We start from the raw sequence: 18,846 nt of genomic DNA on the forward strand, positions 1-18,846 counted from the left end.
AGGGGTTCAGTGAAACACAAGCTGGGTGAGTGGTCCCTTCCCAACACCAAATATGCACTGGAGAGGGCGACTATAGTTTGACCCTTACAGTGACAAGAGGCACCACTACATTTGCACAACATTTACACCAGAGAGTTGCACCCCCCCTCCCCCCTCCCCCCCATGCCTCCCCCAATAAAACCCAATGTTAGATTTCAAGCCCAGAAGAACAGGAACAAAAAGAAGAATTCAGGAATTCTTCCACATTCATAAATCTGATGGTTATCAATGAGCAAACTGGTGGGAGGAAAAAAGTTCAACAGCTAATTGTTTTTAAAAAATCCAGCTCGACTAAATCAATCTATCAGGATGTGACTGGAATGTACAACAGGAGAAAAAAAAAAAAAATGTAAAAGCAGTGCATGAAACCGCACACGATTCGATTCATATTTGGCAACACAAAAAAAATAACAATGGAAATACTGATGCTACATACAGTTTTGAGCAGTAAGTACAAACTTCACATAAGAATGTTTTACCACAATTTGAAAAAAAAAAAAAAAAAAAAAGTTAAGACGTTTCCTTCAACAAAAATGTCTTTTCTTCAAATGTGTACATGAGCTGCGACAGTTTTTCCTCTTCTCTGTGTGTGTGGCAGGGCAAAGTGTGAAACTCGCTGAGGGAAAATAAAGTTCATCTTGGAATGTGGGCTTGGTCTCATCGCAGGGACGACGCCAAGCTCAATGAAGCCGAATCTTGAGAATTTGGCCGTTCCATTCGATCCGAAACAAGCAGCGGTCCTGGGCAGGGGCCGTGTCTTACATGGCGACCTTGGCGACCTGTTCTTCCAGTCTGGCGATTCGGCGGTCTTGGAGGATGACGCGGTCCCTGAGTGACTTGAACTCTCGGAGTACCTCTTCCAGTTTATCTTCCATTTTCTGCTCAGAAACGGGAAGAACGTTAGCTCCAAGCTCCCCCCTTGCTAAACATTTCCACAACTGTTTACAAAAGATTTTGTGAGCGAGGACTACTGTATCTTCAAAACTACATTTCCTGGCAAAATGAGCAGGGGTTCTTACAGGCAATGAAGCCCTCTAGCAGTTATCATTATCCCTTACTGTTCCACTGGATCACGACCCAAACACCAAAGTATGTGCTGATCCATAACTTTTGTGAGTTGTTCCAACCATCATAATAACTGTGAAAGAGGGGAATCCAAATTTCAGCAAAAAATGCTGTGTGTGTGTTTTAAAAGTGCTGCACTTTTTCTTTGAGGGAACAGTAATAATAATCTGTTTTAATAAGAAAATTCAGAAAAAACTAAAATGAAATCTATACGTCAAGGAAAAGTTCTGAGCAACAAACACTAGTAAATGTGAAATGTTTATACATTCAGCATTCAACACTCACTACTGAGGGCTGTGGAGGAGCATGCTTCTGGACAGTGGAGATGCTTTCTGCTTTTGTGGCAGGCTTGGTCTCCAGGACGTTCGTCTTGACCACTTTCAGGTCCCGGTTCTTCGTGGAGACGTAGCCATCTTTGAGCGAGATCAGGATGGGGCCTCCGTTCTTCCCGGCAAACCATTCCTCTGACTCCAGGGCGGGGTCGGGCCCGGCCGTGTCGGGATACAGGTCGTCCTGGAACAGGTCCGACTGGGCGGGTGGAGAAGACACAGGTAATGTCACCAGGAGAGGAGCACAGCGCAAAATGCCCAAAAGTGTGGATGGAGGAAAATCAATCAATCTTTATTTATATAGCGCCAGTTCATAACACATGTTATCTCAAGACGCTTTCCATAAAGAGCAGGTCTAGACCAAACTCTGATTAAGAGAGAGACCCAACGATTCAGGAATTCAACATTAAGGATTCAAGAATCCCCACATGAGCAGCATCACATATTATATTAGGCTACAGTAGTGAGGAAAACTCCCCTTTAACAGGAAGAAACCTCAAACAGAACCAGGCTCAGAGGGGGGGGGGGCTCGTTGGGTGGAGGTTGGATGTGAAGTCTGTACAGCAGCACTGAAAGAGCAGCATGTTTATTACTTGACATGAGCACGGACTTACCTTACGTGGGACTGTCATGATGATTGGCTCACATTTTCTCTCATGTAATTTATAAAACCTGGACAGGATTAATATAATCCGATTAATATCACACACAGCAAAACATTTAAAAAAAAAGACACTCTGAGACAACAATGAGCGTAGTTCTAATAATTTTGATCGCCTCATTAGTTTGTTTAAAAGACAACATCAGATAGTCATCTGGTTTGAAAATAATAATTAAAAATCTGGTGAAAATCACAATAAATAAATAATAAATTAATCAGTAAATCAATAAAAAATCATCTGTAGATTAATTGATAAAGAAAATAATTGTCCATATCTGTGTGTTAGCAATTGTCCCTGTGCTGTATTTTAGCTGCATAATCCACAAAAGCACAAACAAACTGAGCAAAAGTGAAACAAAACTAAAACTTCATTAGTGCAATACCTTGAGATTTCACATTTGTTGACATCCAGGCCTCTTTTGGGCATGTATCCCATGCCTCTCTGGGGCTCCTTGGTGGAAAAGGTGTTGAGGTAGTGAACAAACGGTGCCTCATCAGTGATCTCAAAGTACCGAATGCTGCTGTCGCCCTGAGGACACACAGTCACCGCTCAGAGTCAGTTTGTGCGTCCAAATTAAGACACAGAAAGAAACGAACCCGAATTCCTGTCACGAGGCTGCTCACCTTTCCACACAGGTAGACTACATTGGTGTCAGGGTCATAGAAGGGCAGCAGAACTCCGTTGCTGGAGTCCATCTCTTGAACACATATTGGCTCGTCCATGTTGTCCTAGAAACACAAAATTCAGTATTTGAAGTGATACTTAAGTGTGGAGGAGCACTGAGTTGGATAATTTACTGGCCAAAGGAAACCACTGAGAATATTTTGACTTATATTATGGGTATGGAGCTGCAGAAGACAAGGTTCTACAAAACCTCTGCGTCACTTTAAAGCTGCAGGTGTCGTGTAGATGACAGTGTGTACGTATCAGTGTGTTCTGTGCTGAATGATGTTCACTCTGGCGACATACAGTTTTCCACAGGGCCAGCTGGCGCTCGCTCATGCGGCTGAATCCGGTGGTGAAAATGTTTCCGTCGGCTAAAAAGATTGCTCTCATTGGTCGAGCTCCCTCATGAGCTTTGTCCTTCTCCTACGAACAGAAACACGCTTGTCAGATTGGGCAGCCATGTTTGTAGGCTTTGAGTCAACAGCTTTGGTGGGTGATTCTGGGAAAAATTATTCCACAGATGAAGCATCCAAAGCTTGAAATCCCTTGAGCGTTTCCACTTACCGCCACAATCTTTCTTTTACGTGGGTCGATCACACGGACCTTCTTGTCCTTGCAGGCGGTGCAGAGAAGGCTGCCATTGCGGCTCCAGCTGACGCTAAAGATAACATCAGGGTGCATGTCCTCCAGGTTGATCATGGCCTCTCCCGTGCCCACATTCCAAATGATGATCTGGTTGTCACACCCTAAAATGGACACATGCAGCACAGCCTGACTACACACACCCTCGTGTCTATTTTAGGCACTTTACATCACACACAGCAGCGCGACGAACTGTGAGGTAACTGCTCGGGATTGGAGGTCAGCTGTGCACAGTGGACAAATGGCAGACGAATTTCAGCTTGAGGACACGGGTGTCCCACATGCCTCAGTCAAAGGTTACCTGCGCTGAGGAGAACGTTGCGAGCGGTGGGATGCCAGGACACGATGCCGACCCTCTTGGAGTGGCCCTCCAACACAACCACAGGCTCTGAAAGGGGAGTCTCCAGCCCGTTCTCGGGGATCTGCCAAACCTTGAATCAGGAAAAACAAAACAGTTCCATCCCAGGCAAACAACAATACTGAAGAGTGAGCTATAGGAGTACAGTATGTTAAAGATGCTGGTGATATATTTACTTTTGTCAGGGAAACAGCATCGGCAATGAATGTTAAAATTCAACAAATATTCAACATTAGAACCTTCAAAAAGCTACTAGATTACAATATATTATCTGTTGTTACTTGTATTTTACCCACTCTCACCTTTCAAATGTGTCACTAATTGTGTGAATGTCCAGTAACACAAGTAGTTTTAAGTAAATACTGGCTTGTACAGAACTGTCATACGAATATTTTTAGTGTTTATTCATTCATACATACAAAAAACTTATTAATAATGAAATAATGGCATGTTTAAACTCTTTAGCTATCAATAGCATTTTTTATCCCCTTTCACACATGTTCTAGGTGTGAAATCAACAGTAGGGTGAAGTGTAATTAGTTAACATACAAACGCGACAAGTCAGGATAAAAACTCAAAGAGACACATGTGAGAAACCGTGTCCTTACCATGACCGTGCAGTCCTCCGAGCCACTAGCAATGACGAGGTCATTGTGAGGACACCAGTCGATGTCCAACACTGGGCCCGTGTGCCCACATACTGTAGGGTAGGCCTTGTCTATACGGCCACTCTGCGACACAGAAGACAATTTTTGTTACTGAGGGGTTTAACAGTGGGAGCCTCAGAGGAGCAGCAACGTCCTGTAAGCTGGTATGAAAATGACCGACAAACGGGGCTAATTGATCTCCCCTGTGCTCTGTGGAAGTTACATTCACTCGCACGACTGCTGGACAATGATTGGCTCTCCTCTGATCACACTGCAGCTTTCTCATCACACATGATACAAAATGTGCACTCAAACATTTAAACCAGTGAAAAAGAGCACCTAACGTGTTGACCAGTATCTCCCTAGGATGAAATGAATTTGTCGTGGTCCAACCATGAGAGGAGAAAGGCTGTTGTGACCCAAAATCGCTGCATAATGGACGGGCGTCTGTAGTTTCTACCAGAACATCCCAAAGTTACGGCAGCTTCAGAGAATAATCCAGATGAGTCTAAAGAAATCAATTAACCCGGTGGCCGAAAACAATGGAAGAGCACTCGTCCACTTGTGAGCATCACTCAACTGTAACAGGATGCACACTGGATGCAATCAGGCATATTTAGACATTGATTATCTATGGTTTTTGCTATAGGGTCACAGCAGCAGTGTGCTGAAGGTCTGCTGACCAAGAACAAGCTGTCAGAACTGATTTGCTACGTGTTCTGACAGCTATAACATGATACAGCTTTCTGCTACACTACAACCCGTGTCTCGGGGTATGCCTTACACCCTCTGTGTCCATATTTTATCTGCTATTTCCTGCCTGCTAGTTAAAGCAACAATGTGTAGGATTTATACAGTATCGACGTCATAGATATGTGTGGGAGATTTTATTTGCGCCTTTAATAACCCGCACACTATATCAATTCTATACTTTCACACCTTTTGTAGAGGAAGGACAAGAAAGGCTCCTCCCCCACTGGCCTCTATGATGATGGCAACAAATTTGGGGTTGACGGCACAGAAGGAGCTGTCCCACGTGACCCTGGACACGCGGATGTCATCGTAGCATTGGTCGTTCCTCACGGCCTGACCAAAGACATGGCGGAACTTGCTCTGTCGCACAACTCGCCGCAACATATCTGCAGAGAGAAAGGGGGGTCCAGAAAGTCGGCGCAAGTGTCAGTGCTTTGCCCAGAGATGTGCATCATCATTACAAATCCTCACATAAAATAAAATGAATAAACACGACAGGAAGCGGACGATCTCCCAAACAAACCGATGTTATAAAATCTGAAAATGAGCATCGCTGAGCAAACCTTGGGGTTAGTTTGGTTTACTGCCAGCACAGTCTATCTGATCTGAGATGGTGCTTATTAACCGTGACTGAGTTCCTGTTCATACCTACTGGCAAACATTCGGGCTGACCTGTACATGAGGCACATATTTCCCTTCAGCTGTGTGTATGTCCTTACCTAATTTTCCAACCTACGAGAAAAAGTTCTGTTGCTACATTTCTGTTCTGTTATCTACATTTTAACCTCACATATGAAGAGAAAAAGTAAATACCTCCAGAGGACTGTGCAGGTCTGCCATGTACAAGAACATTATGACAATGGAAAACAGAAAAATCAAGTTCAGTCTGGTTACACTGCATAACGTGTAACAGTGTAACAGCGCTGTGGAAATAGTGAGAAAGATGGAATAAACATAGTCAGATGGGTTTTAGTGAATTTTAAAGTCAAATTAAATTAAATAACTGCTTTTAATGACTAAGTGTTGTCTGTTCTATTTTTCTAGTCAAGTGAAAGAAAGAAAAGCGCTCTATAAATAAAATGTATTATTATTATTATTACATCCACGTACCGATTGTTTCAACATTAGCTTACTGGGTGAGAGCACAGATTTAAAGTTTTAGTGGTCTTTAACATTTAGGCTACCTGATGGCACGGCATAAAGATGGATTAGCTCCATTTCTGCAACTTACTGCAGAACACAAATCTGCAGCCAAGCAGTTTCTATTGGCCAAAAGAGCAAAAATCACATCGGGCAACTTCTCTTGGCACTTAAAAAGCAAGCCAATTCTTTTCTGACCTTGCAGGAAATGTTTGATTAATTACGAAACCATGATTTCTTGTGTAACTAACAGACAATAGAACAAGTAGAAAGGCTGAATTTGAATTGAATTGAAGACATACGTTTTAGGTTTACTGATGTAGACCAGCAGGAAAAGATGCATTCATGAAAAATGCCTGCAGTGATGTTTCATTTTCAGTACATGATCTCCTGCGGGTGCACCACAGATCTGGAAATTATCTCAATTGTTGATCCGTATTTAATGATAAGATTGTGGCTGAGCGCACCTTGAGGCATGTTCGCCTCTTCCCATTTCTTCTTTAACTCACATTTCTGTCTCGAGTCATCAAAAATAGCCAAAGGTTTTCACAGCAAATTCCAGTGTAGGCATTTTATCAACCCTGGAAATTATACGATCTGAAGCAAAAGCACGAGAACCAAACACAGTTCTCCCAACTCTGTCGCCTCTACCTGAGGGAGATTTTCCCTCCTGTTTACTGTGCAATTATGTGGGAAAAAAAATAGTATCTCAGCACTGTAATTATTCTGCCAGTCTGAAGCGACATACTGAGCCGCTATACAGGCTGCAGGATTTTTCCAGTTATCCTCAGGTCTGTCACCAACACTAAACCACCTGCTTCTTCACATTCAGTCACCAATTTTGAAAATGGGAGCGATGAATCATGGGCTCTTTTAATCTGATGAAGGAACGTAGATTTGTCCAAACTCTTCCTAAGCTACACTGAAAAGTAATGAACGAAATGTTTTTTGTATTTTGTCTGTACTCTTAACGACGTATGAACAGAAAATAACGGTGAAGACTGTGTGGGTGTGTGCAGACTGTGATTGATTGGCACTACAGGATTCTTACATGGAGTTGATTTAGGATTCTTAAATGGTTAATGTGGAGATTATAGAGTCAAATGAGTATTTTGACAAATTTATTGTATTTTCATCAAAAAAATAAAAATAAATCTGATACAAAAAAAGAGAGAGTAAAAATGGACAGTAAGCATATAACTGCAATGGATGCAACAGCCAAATTCTAAATTGTCCATACAGTCTAATATGAAGGCATCTCAAATCTTAGATTATGAGCGATTCACAAAACACACACACAGAGCATAACCTGACTGTACATGTAGCCCGCTTTCATCTGGAGCTATCATCATCATGTCAGACTGAGATATGAGAGAAATTCCAAGGTGGATTACTAGACACAACCATTTTTTTTTTTTTTTATGAATCAAATACTCTCCCCGGATATAGCTGATTCATAGCACAATGTCCCAAAGAGCAGTAAACGGTGATCGTGTTGCTGCAGGGCTGCATGAAGCCTGGACAGCACAGGACTACAGTTTACGGCTGACCAGAACAGCGTGTTCCCTCAGCCAGTGCTAGTGCTCCATTCAGGAGCAGCTACCCATATTCCACATATGCATATCTGACAAAATGAGCTGCTTCAGCCCTGCAGGCTTCAGTTGATGCCATACATTACAACATGCTGCTCTTTGCCCCACACCACCACCACCATCACACACACAGTAGGACATTACTGAGCATCATGATGGTGGCCAGACTAATAGCACTGCACTCACTGTTGGGCCTTGATGCAGCAGTTCCAGACTTATGCTATGACATTTTTGCCCATGAGTGTAAGCAGACAGAGAATTTAATGGCTTCTCTGTTGTTAAGATGTAGGCAGCTGCCCTGCAGGGGTCTGGCCTGCCTGCCTATTTCACTGTCTGTCTGAACGGGACTAAAAGGATGGGCACAACGCTACCAAAGATATAATCTATCACTTCAACTCACCCTAAATTTACCATTCAACCGGCTTGTTAGATTTTGGCAGATTTCTGCTGAATATACCGACAGGTCTCTTTTGAGGTGAAAACAGCTGCACTGTGCTAACGTTAAACAATGGTTGCCGGCTAACGTTAGCTGCTGTTACCACAAAGCCCGGTATGTCGCCTCCTCCCCGTTAGAACAAGTCGCTACAACCTAAAATTTCACGATGAAAAATAACACTGTGGTTTTAAACTCTTCCAAGTTTTTAAAGAAAAAGAAGTCGTTAACGTTGCAGGGAAGCTTTAGTGGGAGATAACTTCGCAGCGCTAGCTAACGCACCGTTGCCATTACTGAAACAACGGGGCGGATGGAGGACGCACATATATATTTTGCTGAGCACGCCCCAGATGTAACTACCACTTGAAAACGCCATAATGCTTGTAGTTTGTTGTTTAGGTTCGTAAAAAATACATATAAATATAACTAAAACGAAGTATAACGTGTGTAAAGGTGGCAACAATAACTGTAGACTGTGTTCCGCCGCACTGCCCCGGCAGCTCGGCAGCTGTGCCGGAGCTGGTCCCGTCTCAACAGCCGCCGACCCAGACACCGCAAACAAGCAAGAGAAAACCTGAGGGGAGTGTTTCTTTTTCACATTTTCTCTAAAGAATCCCACAAGTAGCCGTCGGACATGTGTACTGTGTCCGCATGGAGCCGCCCGCCCGGTAAAATGTATCATTTTTTTTGTGTATCTGCTCCACCAGCCTGCCGGTGTGTTTAGTATCCACAGCTAAGCTAGTGTAGCGAGCTAGCCTAGCTGCTAACTGTTAGCTGCGGTGGACCGCCGCCAGCTGACGCAAGTGCAGATATTTCCACCCAAGGTTTTAGGCTGCTCCCATTCTCAAACACCATCCAGCGAGCTAAATGGATGCTGCACGGCGCCGACCAACCGATCACATGCAAAATGCACAATGTAGAGACACTTTCCAGGCTTTCTTACCTCCTAAATCTATGCAAGATTTTCGTAAGCACGGGGGTAATCAATCACAACACATGAATCTGGTAGTTTAGGCGCGCCCTTATCCTGCAGGACGTTGCTCAAGTATCCCTTGTCTCCACAAAAAAAAAGCTCAGCCGCTATGATTTTATTCCCCCTCCTGACTGCAGATGTGTGGCCGGGAAGCAAGCGTTTTAAATCTAGTGGTATTTCAGGATGCCAGTTGACAAATGGAGCATCCCCTATCCGCTTCTCACCTGCGGAAGACTAGCAATCGTCTACTCTCATCGTTATTAAATTCAATAGGATACGTTGACGACCGGATACGGCACATGCGCAAAGGAAAAGTCAGGTTTGATCTCCCAGGGCTGTGAATGGGGATGTGGCTGCAGGATGACTGGCTTTCTCGCTACATCCTCCCCGTGTCATATTGAAGCAGAGCCGCTGAATTAATTTTGTTCAGCTGTGCAAAAATGTGTGTTTTTTTTTCATTGCCAGCAGCATCTTTTGTATCACAGTCCCTCCCCCTCCCCCACGGTCCCATCCCATCTCACCCCACCCCAGCCTGCACTGTCCAAACACAATAAAGACCCCCCCCCCTCCACTTCCATAGACTGTGATGCACCCATCCATCACACGTATTCAGAGGAATCAGTTATTAACCATTCCCTCTGTTTGCCTTCTCAGCATTTATGTTGCCACACAACATGTGTGCACTTCTTAGGGTTGATTAAATGTTAGTCATCTAGCAACTGGAGTTTATTCTATAGTCTCGCTCATTGCAAGCTGATCCCTAAGATGTGTGGACCGATGTAAAAGGTGTGGCCTTTATTCTAATCTAATTATCCAGCTCTTCTTACAAACTGCAACAAGTCAAATGAGATTTGGTTCTAATAATAAAATGTGTGAATGTAAATGGCTGTGAAAACTACTGTGGAGCACATGAAAGTTCCCTCCAAACCTTGGAAATTACAGTTTGACAAAACAATCCCAACTCAGGATCCACCTACAAGCTTTTTACAGAGCTTTCAATCATATCCACTGGTCTTCATCGAGGTCAGGAACCAACTTTCATAAATAATTCATAAGCAGACACAGATGAGAAGTATAAAAGTGCTATGGATGAAATCAACATCTATCGAGTTAGCATGTCAACGGATCTGCCTCCGTGACAACAGCTAACTGAAAAAGATGAGTGGTGCAGCTAAAAGCTCCAGAAAAGGCTGGTAAGTGCACCTTGAGTTGTGCTATTTTTTTGTCAGACTTGTGGTTTCTGGAGATCTTTTGACATATTTTTCATCTTTTATCCAGTGGTATGTTGATGACCTTGCATATAAAGCCTGAGTTACTGGATAAATAATGAGTATCCTAATCTAATCTAATCTGAACCACTTTCCTTAGATGCTTTAAACATGACTGTCTAATAATCCCGTTGATTTAAATTTTTGCCTACCCATTTTAGGAGAATGTTAATTTAACATTTGTGGAAATCATGAATGAAAACATGAATGGTAGATGTAGATGGAAAAAGAAGAGGTTAAGGGGTTTGGAGCCTGTCCCTTCGGCAGAGGGTGGGGAAACATCATGGACTACCACAGGGATTATTAAGGTAGACAAACATAATAACACTCTAGTTTACACCAAGGGGTACATTGGAGCCAGAAGTTCACCCTGAGCTGCATGTGTTTGGGGTGTGGCAGTAGCATGTTGAGCTACGTTGCTAATGTAAAGTGCACCACAAATAAAATGCATTATTATTATTATTATTATCATTACTATGTGAGATTAACACAGGGAGACTGCTCACACCAGCACCCAGATTCAAAAACCAGCACCGTCACTGATGAGAGTGAACTTGGTCAACTGCCTGACAAATGTTTCATGTGACAGTCTGTGGTATGCAGTTCGGAAAGTGGCCTCTTGTCCTAATGTAACACGCATGCCTTTTTTGTGTCTGACTGCTTTGATAAACCATTCGGTCAATAAAAAGACAGAGCTGATATCTCCAACAGTGACGGTCCAAATTCATTACCTTTCTTTGGAGGTGGTTGAACTTCTGGTGGTCTCTCTTTGGATTTCTTTGGGACGTCAAAGGCATTCTTCATTTGAGATACTTTCACACTTGGACTCTGCTCTGCCACCCGAACCTGAGCTTTTGGTCCTTCAGGTTTAACCCGGCCCTGATGTTTCTGCATTTGATTTGCTTCTTTGATAATTTCCGCGACAGGCTTATACGAACCCACTTCACTGCCATTCCCTGCATCTCTGCCACTACTGTATTCAGTCATGTCTTTACGGTCACCGTAGCTGCAGCGGTTGTCTTTGCTGACCTGTGTGCCGACTTTTTCAGACCGGAGCTCAGGGTAGATTTCTTGTTTCCCAGAACAAGGAGGTTTGGGTTTTGGGAATTCATCATCTGTGACCTCAGGTATGTGTAGAGTCTCTGTGGATGCAAAAGGATTTTGGGTCTTCTTTGGAACAGAAGGAGGTGAGCTTTTATATCTGGATCGCCTCTCCAAGAAAACTCTCCTCTGTAACATGTCGAGGTTTTGAGGCTCTTCTCCTGGAGGCAGATTTGCCATACGCACACAGTAGTCAAAGTCGATCATGTCTCCATACCGATCATCCATGTGTCCGAACGAAAGATGTTCCCAAGGGCTGAGATCAACAGAGAGTGGTCGAATGTTTGTTGGCACTGTATAAGTGCCTCTTTCGTCCCACAGCAAGCACATGTCCTGATTTGTTGGAGTGTTCCATGGAAGATCTTTATTAAAATGAAAAGTGTGTCTCCTCTTGACTCTCTCCTCAGAACGCAGATGATCTTTGCCTCTTCTTTGCACATCTGTAGACATTAACTGTGCCGTTTTGAGCTTTATAAATGGATTTTTAGGTTTTTTGGCGACAGGTGGAGGAGGCCCTTTAACTCTGGGCTTTTCTTTTGGCACAGACTTGTCTTCAGAATCACGTGAGGCGGGCGCGGCATCTGGTGCCATCTGTGAATTCATCATACACGTACCAGGCTGCGTTGCCGTCGATGCGTCTCTCTTAGGCAGTAGATGAGCTACAGGTGGGGAGGTGATGACAGCGGAGAAACAAACAAGCTCGCTCTCCCTCTTTAGGCTTGCAATCTCTGTCCTTCCATCACCGCCTGCATCCCCTGGCAGAGGAGGACAAGGGATCAAATTGCATTGTTCCAATGTAAATGAGGGATTGTCTTGCTGTAGTGTTATTTCGGAGCCAGGGGCCTTTAGGGGGTGAGATTCAGCTGCGTTGCAGAACACTTTGCTGTCCTCTTTCTTGTTAGGCAAACTAAGCGTACCTGCTTTAGCCCTCTTAGAGACAGCACCAGCAAACCTGCTCTGATGGGTCTGATCCACTGTTTTTTGTGCAGTAAACCCTGATTTATGGCTTTCTGTATCTTCACTTTCTGATTCTCTCAAAGAAGGTTCCACCTTTTCCAAACATGGTTCCCAATTCTGCTCCTCTTGCATAATCAACTGGACTGGTTCATCAAGCATGTTTTCCAAATTGCTGGCATTTTCTCTGAATCTTTTCACAGATCCGCTGTTTCGTGTTGACAGGTGCTCCTTAGTAGAAACTTGCCCCTTGCTTTGGTCATTCATGTTTTGGCCCCTCTCTGCTTTTCCTCTCCCAGTTGTCTCAGTGTCTGCAGCTCCGACATGACCGACCCCTTTTAGCCGACACCTGCTGCCTGTCACTTCAGCCAAATGTTGACCCATTTCCCTCTCAAAACAGGCTGCGGTTGAACTCTTCGCACGTGCTTCCACACTCTCAGTCGTGGCTGAAAGTGTGTCAGATGTTCTTCTGCTTTTCTTCTCAGCAGCCTTTTCTTGAGGGGTATTTGTGAAAGCTTGTGGAAGGTCGTCATCACCACAGCTAGCAGAAGCGTCCTCCCCAACTCTTCTTTTAAAAGATGATTGATGATTCTCTCTTTTTATCCTATTGCCAAAAGCGATGTTATTTTCCTGATCACACGACGTCCAAGTCTCATCCTTCTCCAGCACCACAAAGTCTTCCTCATTAGTGAGATCGCATGAGGGTTTTAGACTCCTGGTTTGGGTGTCAGGACCTACCTTGCTGCGACTAAGTTCTGATTTCTTCCTATTTTCCTGCTCCTCCATAGCTGTAGTCCCACTAAAGGCCACAGCCTTGGTCTCAAAGCCTCGCTTTTTCTTAAATGTTTGTCTTGTCCCCTTAGGGCTCACAACAGTTTTTGACTCTTCTGCAGTCTGAGTGACACTCCGGCTCTCCCTGTCTCCACCCACCGACTCTCCCCTTGTGTTCAGAAGGTGCTCTTGCTGACCCAGAGGCTTGATTGGCTGCCCAGTTTGGGGGTTTGCATGTGCAGAAGTGACTGCGTGCCCAGTGGCAGGGCCACCGACACTGATCCCCTTAATCCTACCAGTGCTCTGAGGGGTCGCAAAACTGCCATCGTCCTGATCTCTGCTCTCATCTTGCTCTGGTGTCTCTGACTGTTCGGTCTCTCCAGTTTGCCCAGACCAATCTGAACTATCAAGTGACTCTTCATCCTTTTCCGACAGCTTCTCCAGCTTCTGGCCCATGCTTGTTGTTCTGTCTTGGCACAAGGAAAAGAGAAACACAAATGTCAAGACATAGCGGCGTATTTATAACTAAGTCACAATGGCGTAATGAGGATGGCTTGCCTCCCCATCCCAATGAAGTTAAATCACACAACAGGCATTGCTGTCTATTTTTATATATCTTGAATCTTTCTCTATTTTTGTATATTCTTCTATACTGCTCGCTCACACTTGCCCTCCCAAGGCCTCTCTATCTATCTATCTCTCCCTATTCTGTCGGAAAGGAATGCTGTGGTGGCTATAATTAAAGCTGGCCTGACTGCTGCCAGTGAGTCAGGAGGCCAAAAAGGAAACAAGACAAGTGAGATAAGAGGTCAGCCGCCAGGTGCCAAGGTCACATAAAACACGCAGGGAAAATGTGATCTAGTAATGCTGCTAAATACATGAACTGCAAATAATTTAAAACCAATTTTGATGCTCTCTGAAACCATACTAATACATCTTAAATGACATCAAAGCCGTGTTTAATATGATTTGTGAGTCCGATATCTAATTCTGTAAACATGTCCCTTCAGAGCCAGCACAATGTGAATATCATGCACTGGTAATTACTGGTTTGGAGACAAGGCGTGTTTATGCCGTGTGTGCTCCCCTTCAAACTATCTGATTGTTTATGGTTGTTTTGGTTACGGAGTGTGTAGAGAGGTCACCAGGAATACGTGATTCAAGTCACAAGTGCTTTGACTTAGGTGAATTGTTTGCCCGGGACTTGATGAGAACAGTTTAACCACTGACGTGATGGATGGTGGTGGAGAGATTATTGCAAAGGTAAAACAGCTCAACAGACTTTAAAGTGGCATGTGGAGTCTGTGTATTTTTAGCTCGCAAAGAAACAACTGGGTGTGCACAAGTATTGTTACATCAGGTAGGTTTTGCAGCAGCGTACGCTTAAATTAATCTAGATCCGGCAAAATGCTACGCTAATGTTCTTTGATTTTGTCGGCTGAAAGGTGAGTGAGAGGAGACGGGTGACTCAACCTTTTCGCCTTGCTTCCACAATCAGGTGCTCTGCTGCTCAAGCTATTTCAAACCCAAGAGGCGTTGAGTGACACGTCATTTCTTTCAAGCCATCTATTTAACCAACATGCTTGTCCACAGAGCATAAATGAAACAATTCCCCTTGAAGCTTGATTCCTGTTTAGCTATGAATTATGGTTGTATGATTCCCAACCCAAGGCACTTAATTGGAAAGATTGTTGTGTAGGTCAATTAGTTATAAAAGAGAAGTTACAGCACAAAAATATATCCACTTATTGAGCCAGCTGTAAAATCTGAACACCAGGTGTTAAGAGCACGTGAAACTAATAAGCAAAATTGATAAACAGGTGAAATACTTGCCTAAAAGTAATGCATCACAAGTGGAAATGGTTAGCTAAAACTTATGGATAAATGGTTTAGATAGACGGGGGTGTTGTTTACTGGGTAATTGAGTTGATCTGACATGTGGGGATATATCTGACAGAAAAGGTTGCGAACAACCACTCTACACCACACATTCACATGAGTGAACTTTGAAGAAAAGGTTGGCCCAGAGCTGAGTTTTGCTGTGTGGAAAGCTCTCAGTCATTCACAGTGACACCAGCTGACATTGCTGTAGCTCTGGCTTTCTGGTATGATGCGGCTCACAACAATCCAACGACTTGACAGATGCGCGCGCTTGCAGCTTTAGTGTATCTGAAAGTGTTATTTTGGGATGGATGTGTTATGATGGCAGCAGTGGGAGGCATCTGCGACATTAGCTTGTGAAACTCCCTCCATCATTCTCTCTCCAGCCCTCTCTCTCCGTTTCCCATTTTTATGTCTCTCATGCTTCCAATACAAAGCACAGTTTATCGGAGACATGTGACTTTGAGTGCACATACTATTAGCCTAGTCTCAGGATAGTCCCCCCCCCCCAACAGTTACCACAATACTGTACCTTCCTTTTAGAGAATTAAGTGTGTTATGTGTAATAAAACTCAAATTCAAATAGTCAGTATGACAGGATGCTGGTCAGACACATTATCTCGTTTGACAGTAAAATTTTCATAGCAAGGCAGGACTTGGAGTCATAAAAAGATACATGTGCAGCTGTTTTAAGGTGGCACGATAACTTTAAGCAATGTACTGGCTCATGATAAGCTATTTCTGTGACTTGAATAACATAATTCAATATACATAACCATAGGAGTGTAAACCAACACCATGAAAATAATACAGGGAATGGCCCTTTTACACAATGTATATGGTAATTCTTCGAGTCATCGAGGTACAAAATGTCCACTTTTAACTGACCTTAAACATTAAAGTTCTCCAGTTGTTACTATAGCATTAGCAAAGCACCAACTATACTGACTGCAGTTTTTGGAAGTCATCTGAGAAACTGTATAATTACACTGACATACATTTCTCACAGATTACAGGTAGATACTTACTGGAGCTGATATTTAAATGTGATGCTCTGCCTGCCCGTCGCTCTGTAGGACTTTGGTTTTTCTTCTGCTTCAGCCGACGCTGACCCGTGATGTCAGACTGACTTCATTTGACTAATTCAATAGCACTGCTCTCTGCCCTGTCCATTTAACTAAAAGAGCGAGCGAAGGCCAGAGGCAGACAGAGGCGATTCATATGATCAGAGATGTACAGTTATTGCAGTCATGTTAAAAACCGGGTGGTGGTGACTGCTGAGCGTAATGCAAGCACAGCAATTAACTTAACTGAATAAAGTGATTATGCAGAGGAAATGGTTTATTTCCATGATAAACATTAGACTGGACATCATTTTAACAAAATGTAAAAAAAAGTGCATTACACATGAACATTGGCAATGTACAGTACAGTACACGGAAGTTAACAAAAAAACAAACAATTATCAAAACTAAATCATACTCCCAGGTAGGTTTTTCATGTTCAACATTTTCCTCTCGTGTCAACCTCACATGCTTTGGGGCAGACTTGTGCTCTATTAATACACTCTATAAATGCCTGGATCCCCCTTTAACTTGTAATATGTCTTAATGTCCTTCCTCACAGAGTCATCAACATCTGACTCTAAAGTCGGATTGTCAGTTTGATGTCTGCTGCCTGGGAATACTGCAATAAAAAATTCAATCATTGCCATTTTTAATAGAGCCTGAAGACATCTGCCTAAATTAGAGATGGCCCAAATTCTTTTGTTTTTTTTGTTCTGCTGTGGTACAAACACGAGAACTTAATTATGAGTACTTCTCAATACACAGTAGCGTTTTCAGTGCTTTTCTTAATATTGACCACATCTGCAAGCTAATGTACTCAATAGCAAATTGTAGAGAAAAATATATACAGACTGGTAATTTTCAATGACTTAAATTAATCTAATCTAATGTTTTAATGTAAATGATAGTTCTCATTCCAGCAAGTAAGGTTCTTCAGCCAGCTATTGAACCAATACAGTGTACCACAAGTTTCAACAATATCAAACAAATACAATATTATTATAGGATATTAATAAATGGAAGTCCAACAAGTGTGTACTGGCGTGGAGGAGGCTGCTGTGCATGAGCTTGTGTGTGTGTTTGCATACATTATATCATGTGCCGAGTTATACATTGCGAGGAGCATGGTTATTATTGGGAGTGAGGATAAGTAATGTACAAAAAGCCAGACCATCAACACACTCACAGAAGCTTTGCAACGCCAGTGATGCTTATTGATAGAGCTAAGGCCAAGGTTAAGGCACTTAAATACAAAAACAAATTCAAAACATGAAGCTAACAACCAAACGCAGTGCTGTGGTCTGGGAACACAAATAGAAGGATTTAGCGCTTATCATATCACACACCACCTGTCGAGACTGTTAACATACTGAGAAGAACTGGGTTAAACTGGAATCATATTAGCAGGAATAGTTCAACATTTTGGGAAATTCTCTTCTTAGCTTCCTCGGTAAGAGTTGGTTGACAACATCAATACCGCTCTGATGTAAGCCAGCAGACTGAAAAAACAGGGTGAAACAGCTGAAGGTAAAGCTCACAATCAGGATTGTAAAAGTGACTAGCTGTTGTTTTTGGATCCTTTTTTCCCCCCCTCTTACAAATTAAACAAATGACATGTAAAGACGAAAACAAATGAGAACTTTAGGGGTGGGGCAGGTGGATTTTGTTATGTCAGGTAGACCAGCTGTTTCCTCGTCTCCAGTCTGCTTAACTAAGCTAACCAGCTCCTCGGATCTTCTCACTCTCTGCAACAAAGCAAATGCATATTTCCCAAAACTTTCACCTTTTTCTTCAATTTGTCTTTCACAGCCGTTAGCAAAGGTCGCCACAAATCTTAGAGCTGCTATTTTTATGAACAACGTTATGCCAATTGCAGCTCTTTTTGTAAATGGTTTCATTTCAAAAGTGTGTGGTATCAGATGCTGTCAACAACTCTGTGTAAGTGCCTTATGTAAAATCAAGCTCCATGTGGCCACGTGTGGGAAAGAACAGGTTAAAGGCAAAACCAAATTATCTAAATCTAACTAGTGGAGCAAACCTGCAGCTCCCTGGGATCCAGTTAAGGGAGAAGGAAGAGAGGCTACATTGTTGTTGTTTGTCGAGGTTTCTACTGATCTAACAACAGAAAAGCAAAATCTACAAAAAAAAAATATACAATAATCCCACGGTCAAAGAGCATTAAATACTTTGCATTCATTCTTTGCACAGTTTTCATTTCTTCTAAAGCACACAGATCTTTGAACGCTGTAATAACACTTGCATGTGCTTTTCCTGCATACAAACAGACATCATTCAGTACCACTCTAGCACACCCAGCGTGCCAAAAACAGTAAGAAGATAACGTCAACCAAACAGAGGAACTTGCGGAGTATCGCCCTGTGGTACAGCAACTTTGGATTGGTGGCACAAACAAAACTGAACTGAAGCTGTCTGAACGTGTACAAAATGAAATGTCTGACAAACAGTTGAGGAAAAAGACTTTGCAGTTTCCTTGATAGGTTACTT

General features: G+C 43.0%; 1 protein-coding gene across 2 annotated transcripts; it reads right to left on the minus strand.

Annotated features, from left to right (window-relative positions):
* Window positions 1–160: 160 nt before the first annotated feature.
* On the minus strand, window positions 161–16,336 carry LOC139218817 (coronin-1C-A-like). Of its 2 annotated transcripts, XM_070850517.1 has the most exons (12): window positions 16,303–16,336; window positions 11,299–13,863; window positions 5,348–5,547; window positions 4,370–4,492; window positions 3,705–3,834; window positions 3,326–3,507; window positions 3,065–3,184; window positions 2,719–2,823; window positions 2,478–2,623; window positions 2,048–2,105; window positions 1,390–1,632; window positions 161–917 (listed from the first exon to the last, which is right to left on the minus strand). In XM_070850517.1, the coding sequence occupies exons 2-12, from the start codon at window positions 13,847–13,849 to the stop codon at window positions 798–800; spliced, it is 3,978 nt and encodes a 1,325-aa protein (XP_070706618.1). In that variant the 5' UTR covers window positions 13,850–13,863; window positions 16,303–16,336; the 3' UTR covers window positions 161–797. The 2 variants fall into 2 exon arrangements, with proteins under 2 accessions (XP_070706618.1, XP_070706619.1); XM_070850518.1 differs by lacking the exons at window positions 11,299–13,863; window positions 16,303–16,336 and adding an exon at window positions 9,270–9,510.
* Window positions 16,337–18,846: the final 2,510 nt, after the last annotated feature.

Source organism: Pempheris klunzingeri, chromosome 19 (assembly GCF_042242105.1).
Source record: "Pempheris klunzingeri isolate RE-2024b chromosome 19, fPemKlu1.hap1, whole genome shotgun sequence".
In the NCBI taxonomy this organism is placed as follows: Eukaryota; Metazoa; Chordata; class Actinopteri; order Acropomatiformes; family Pempheridae; genus Pempheris; species Pempheris klunzingeri.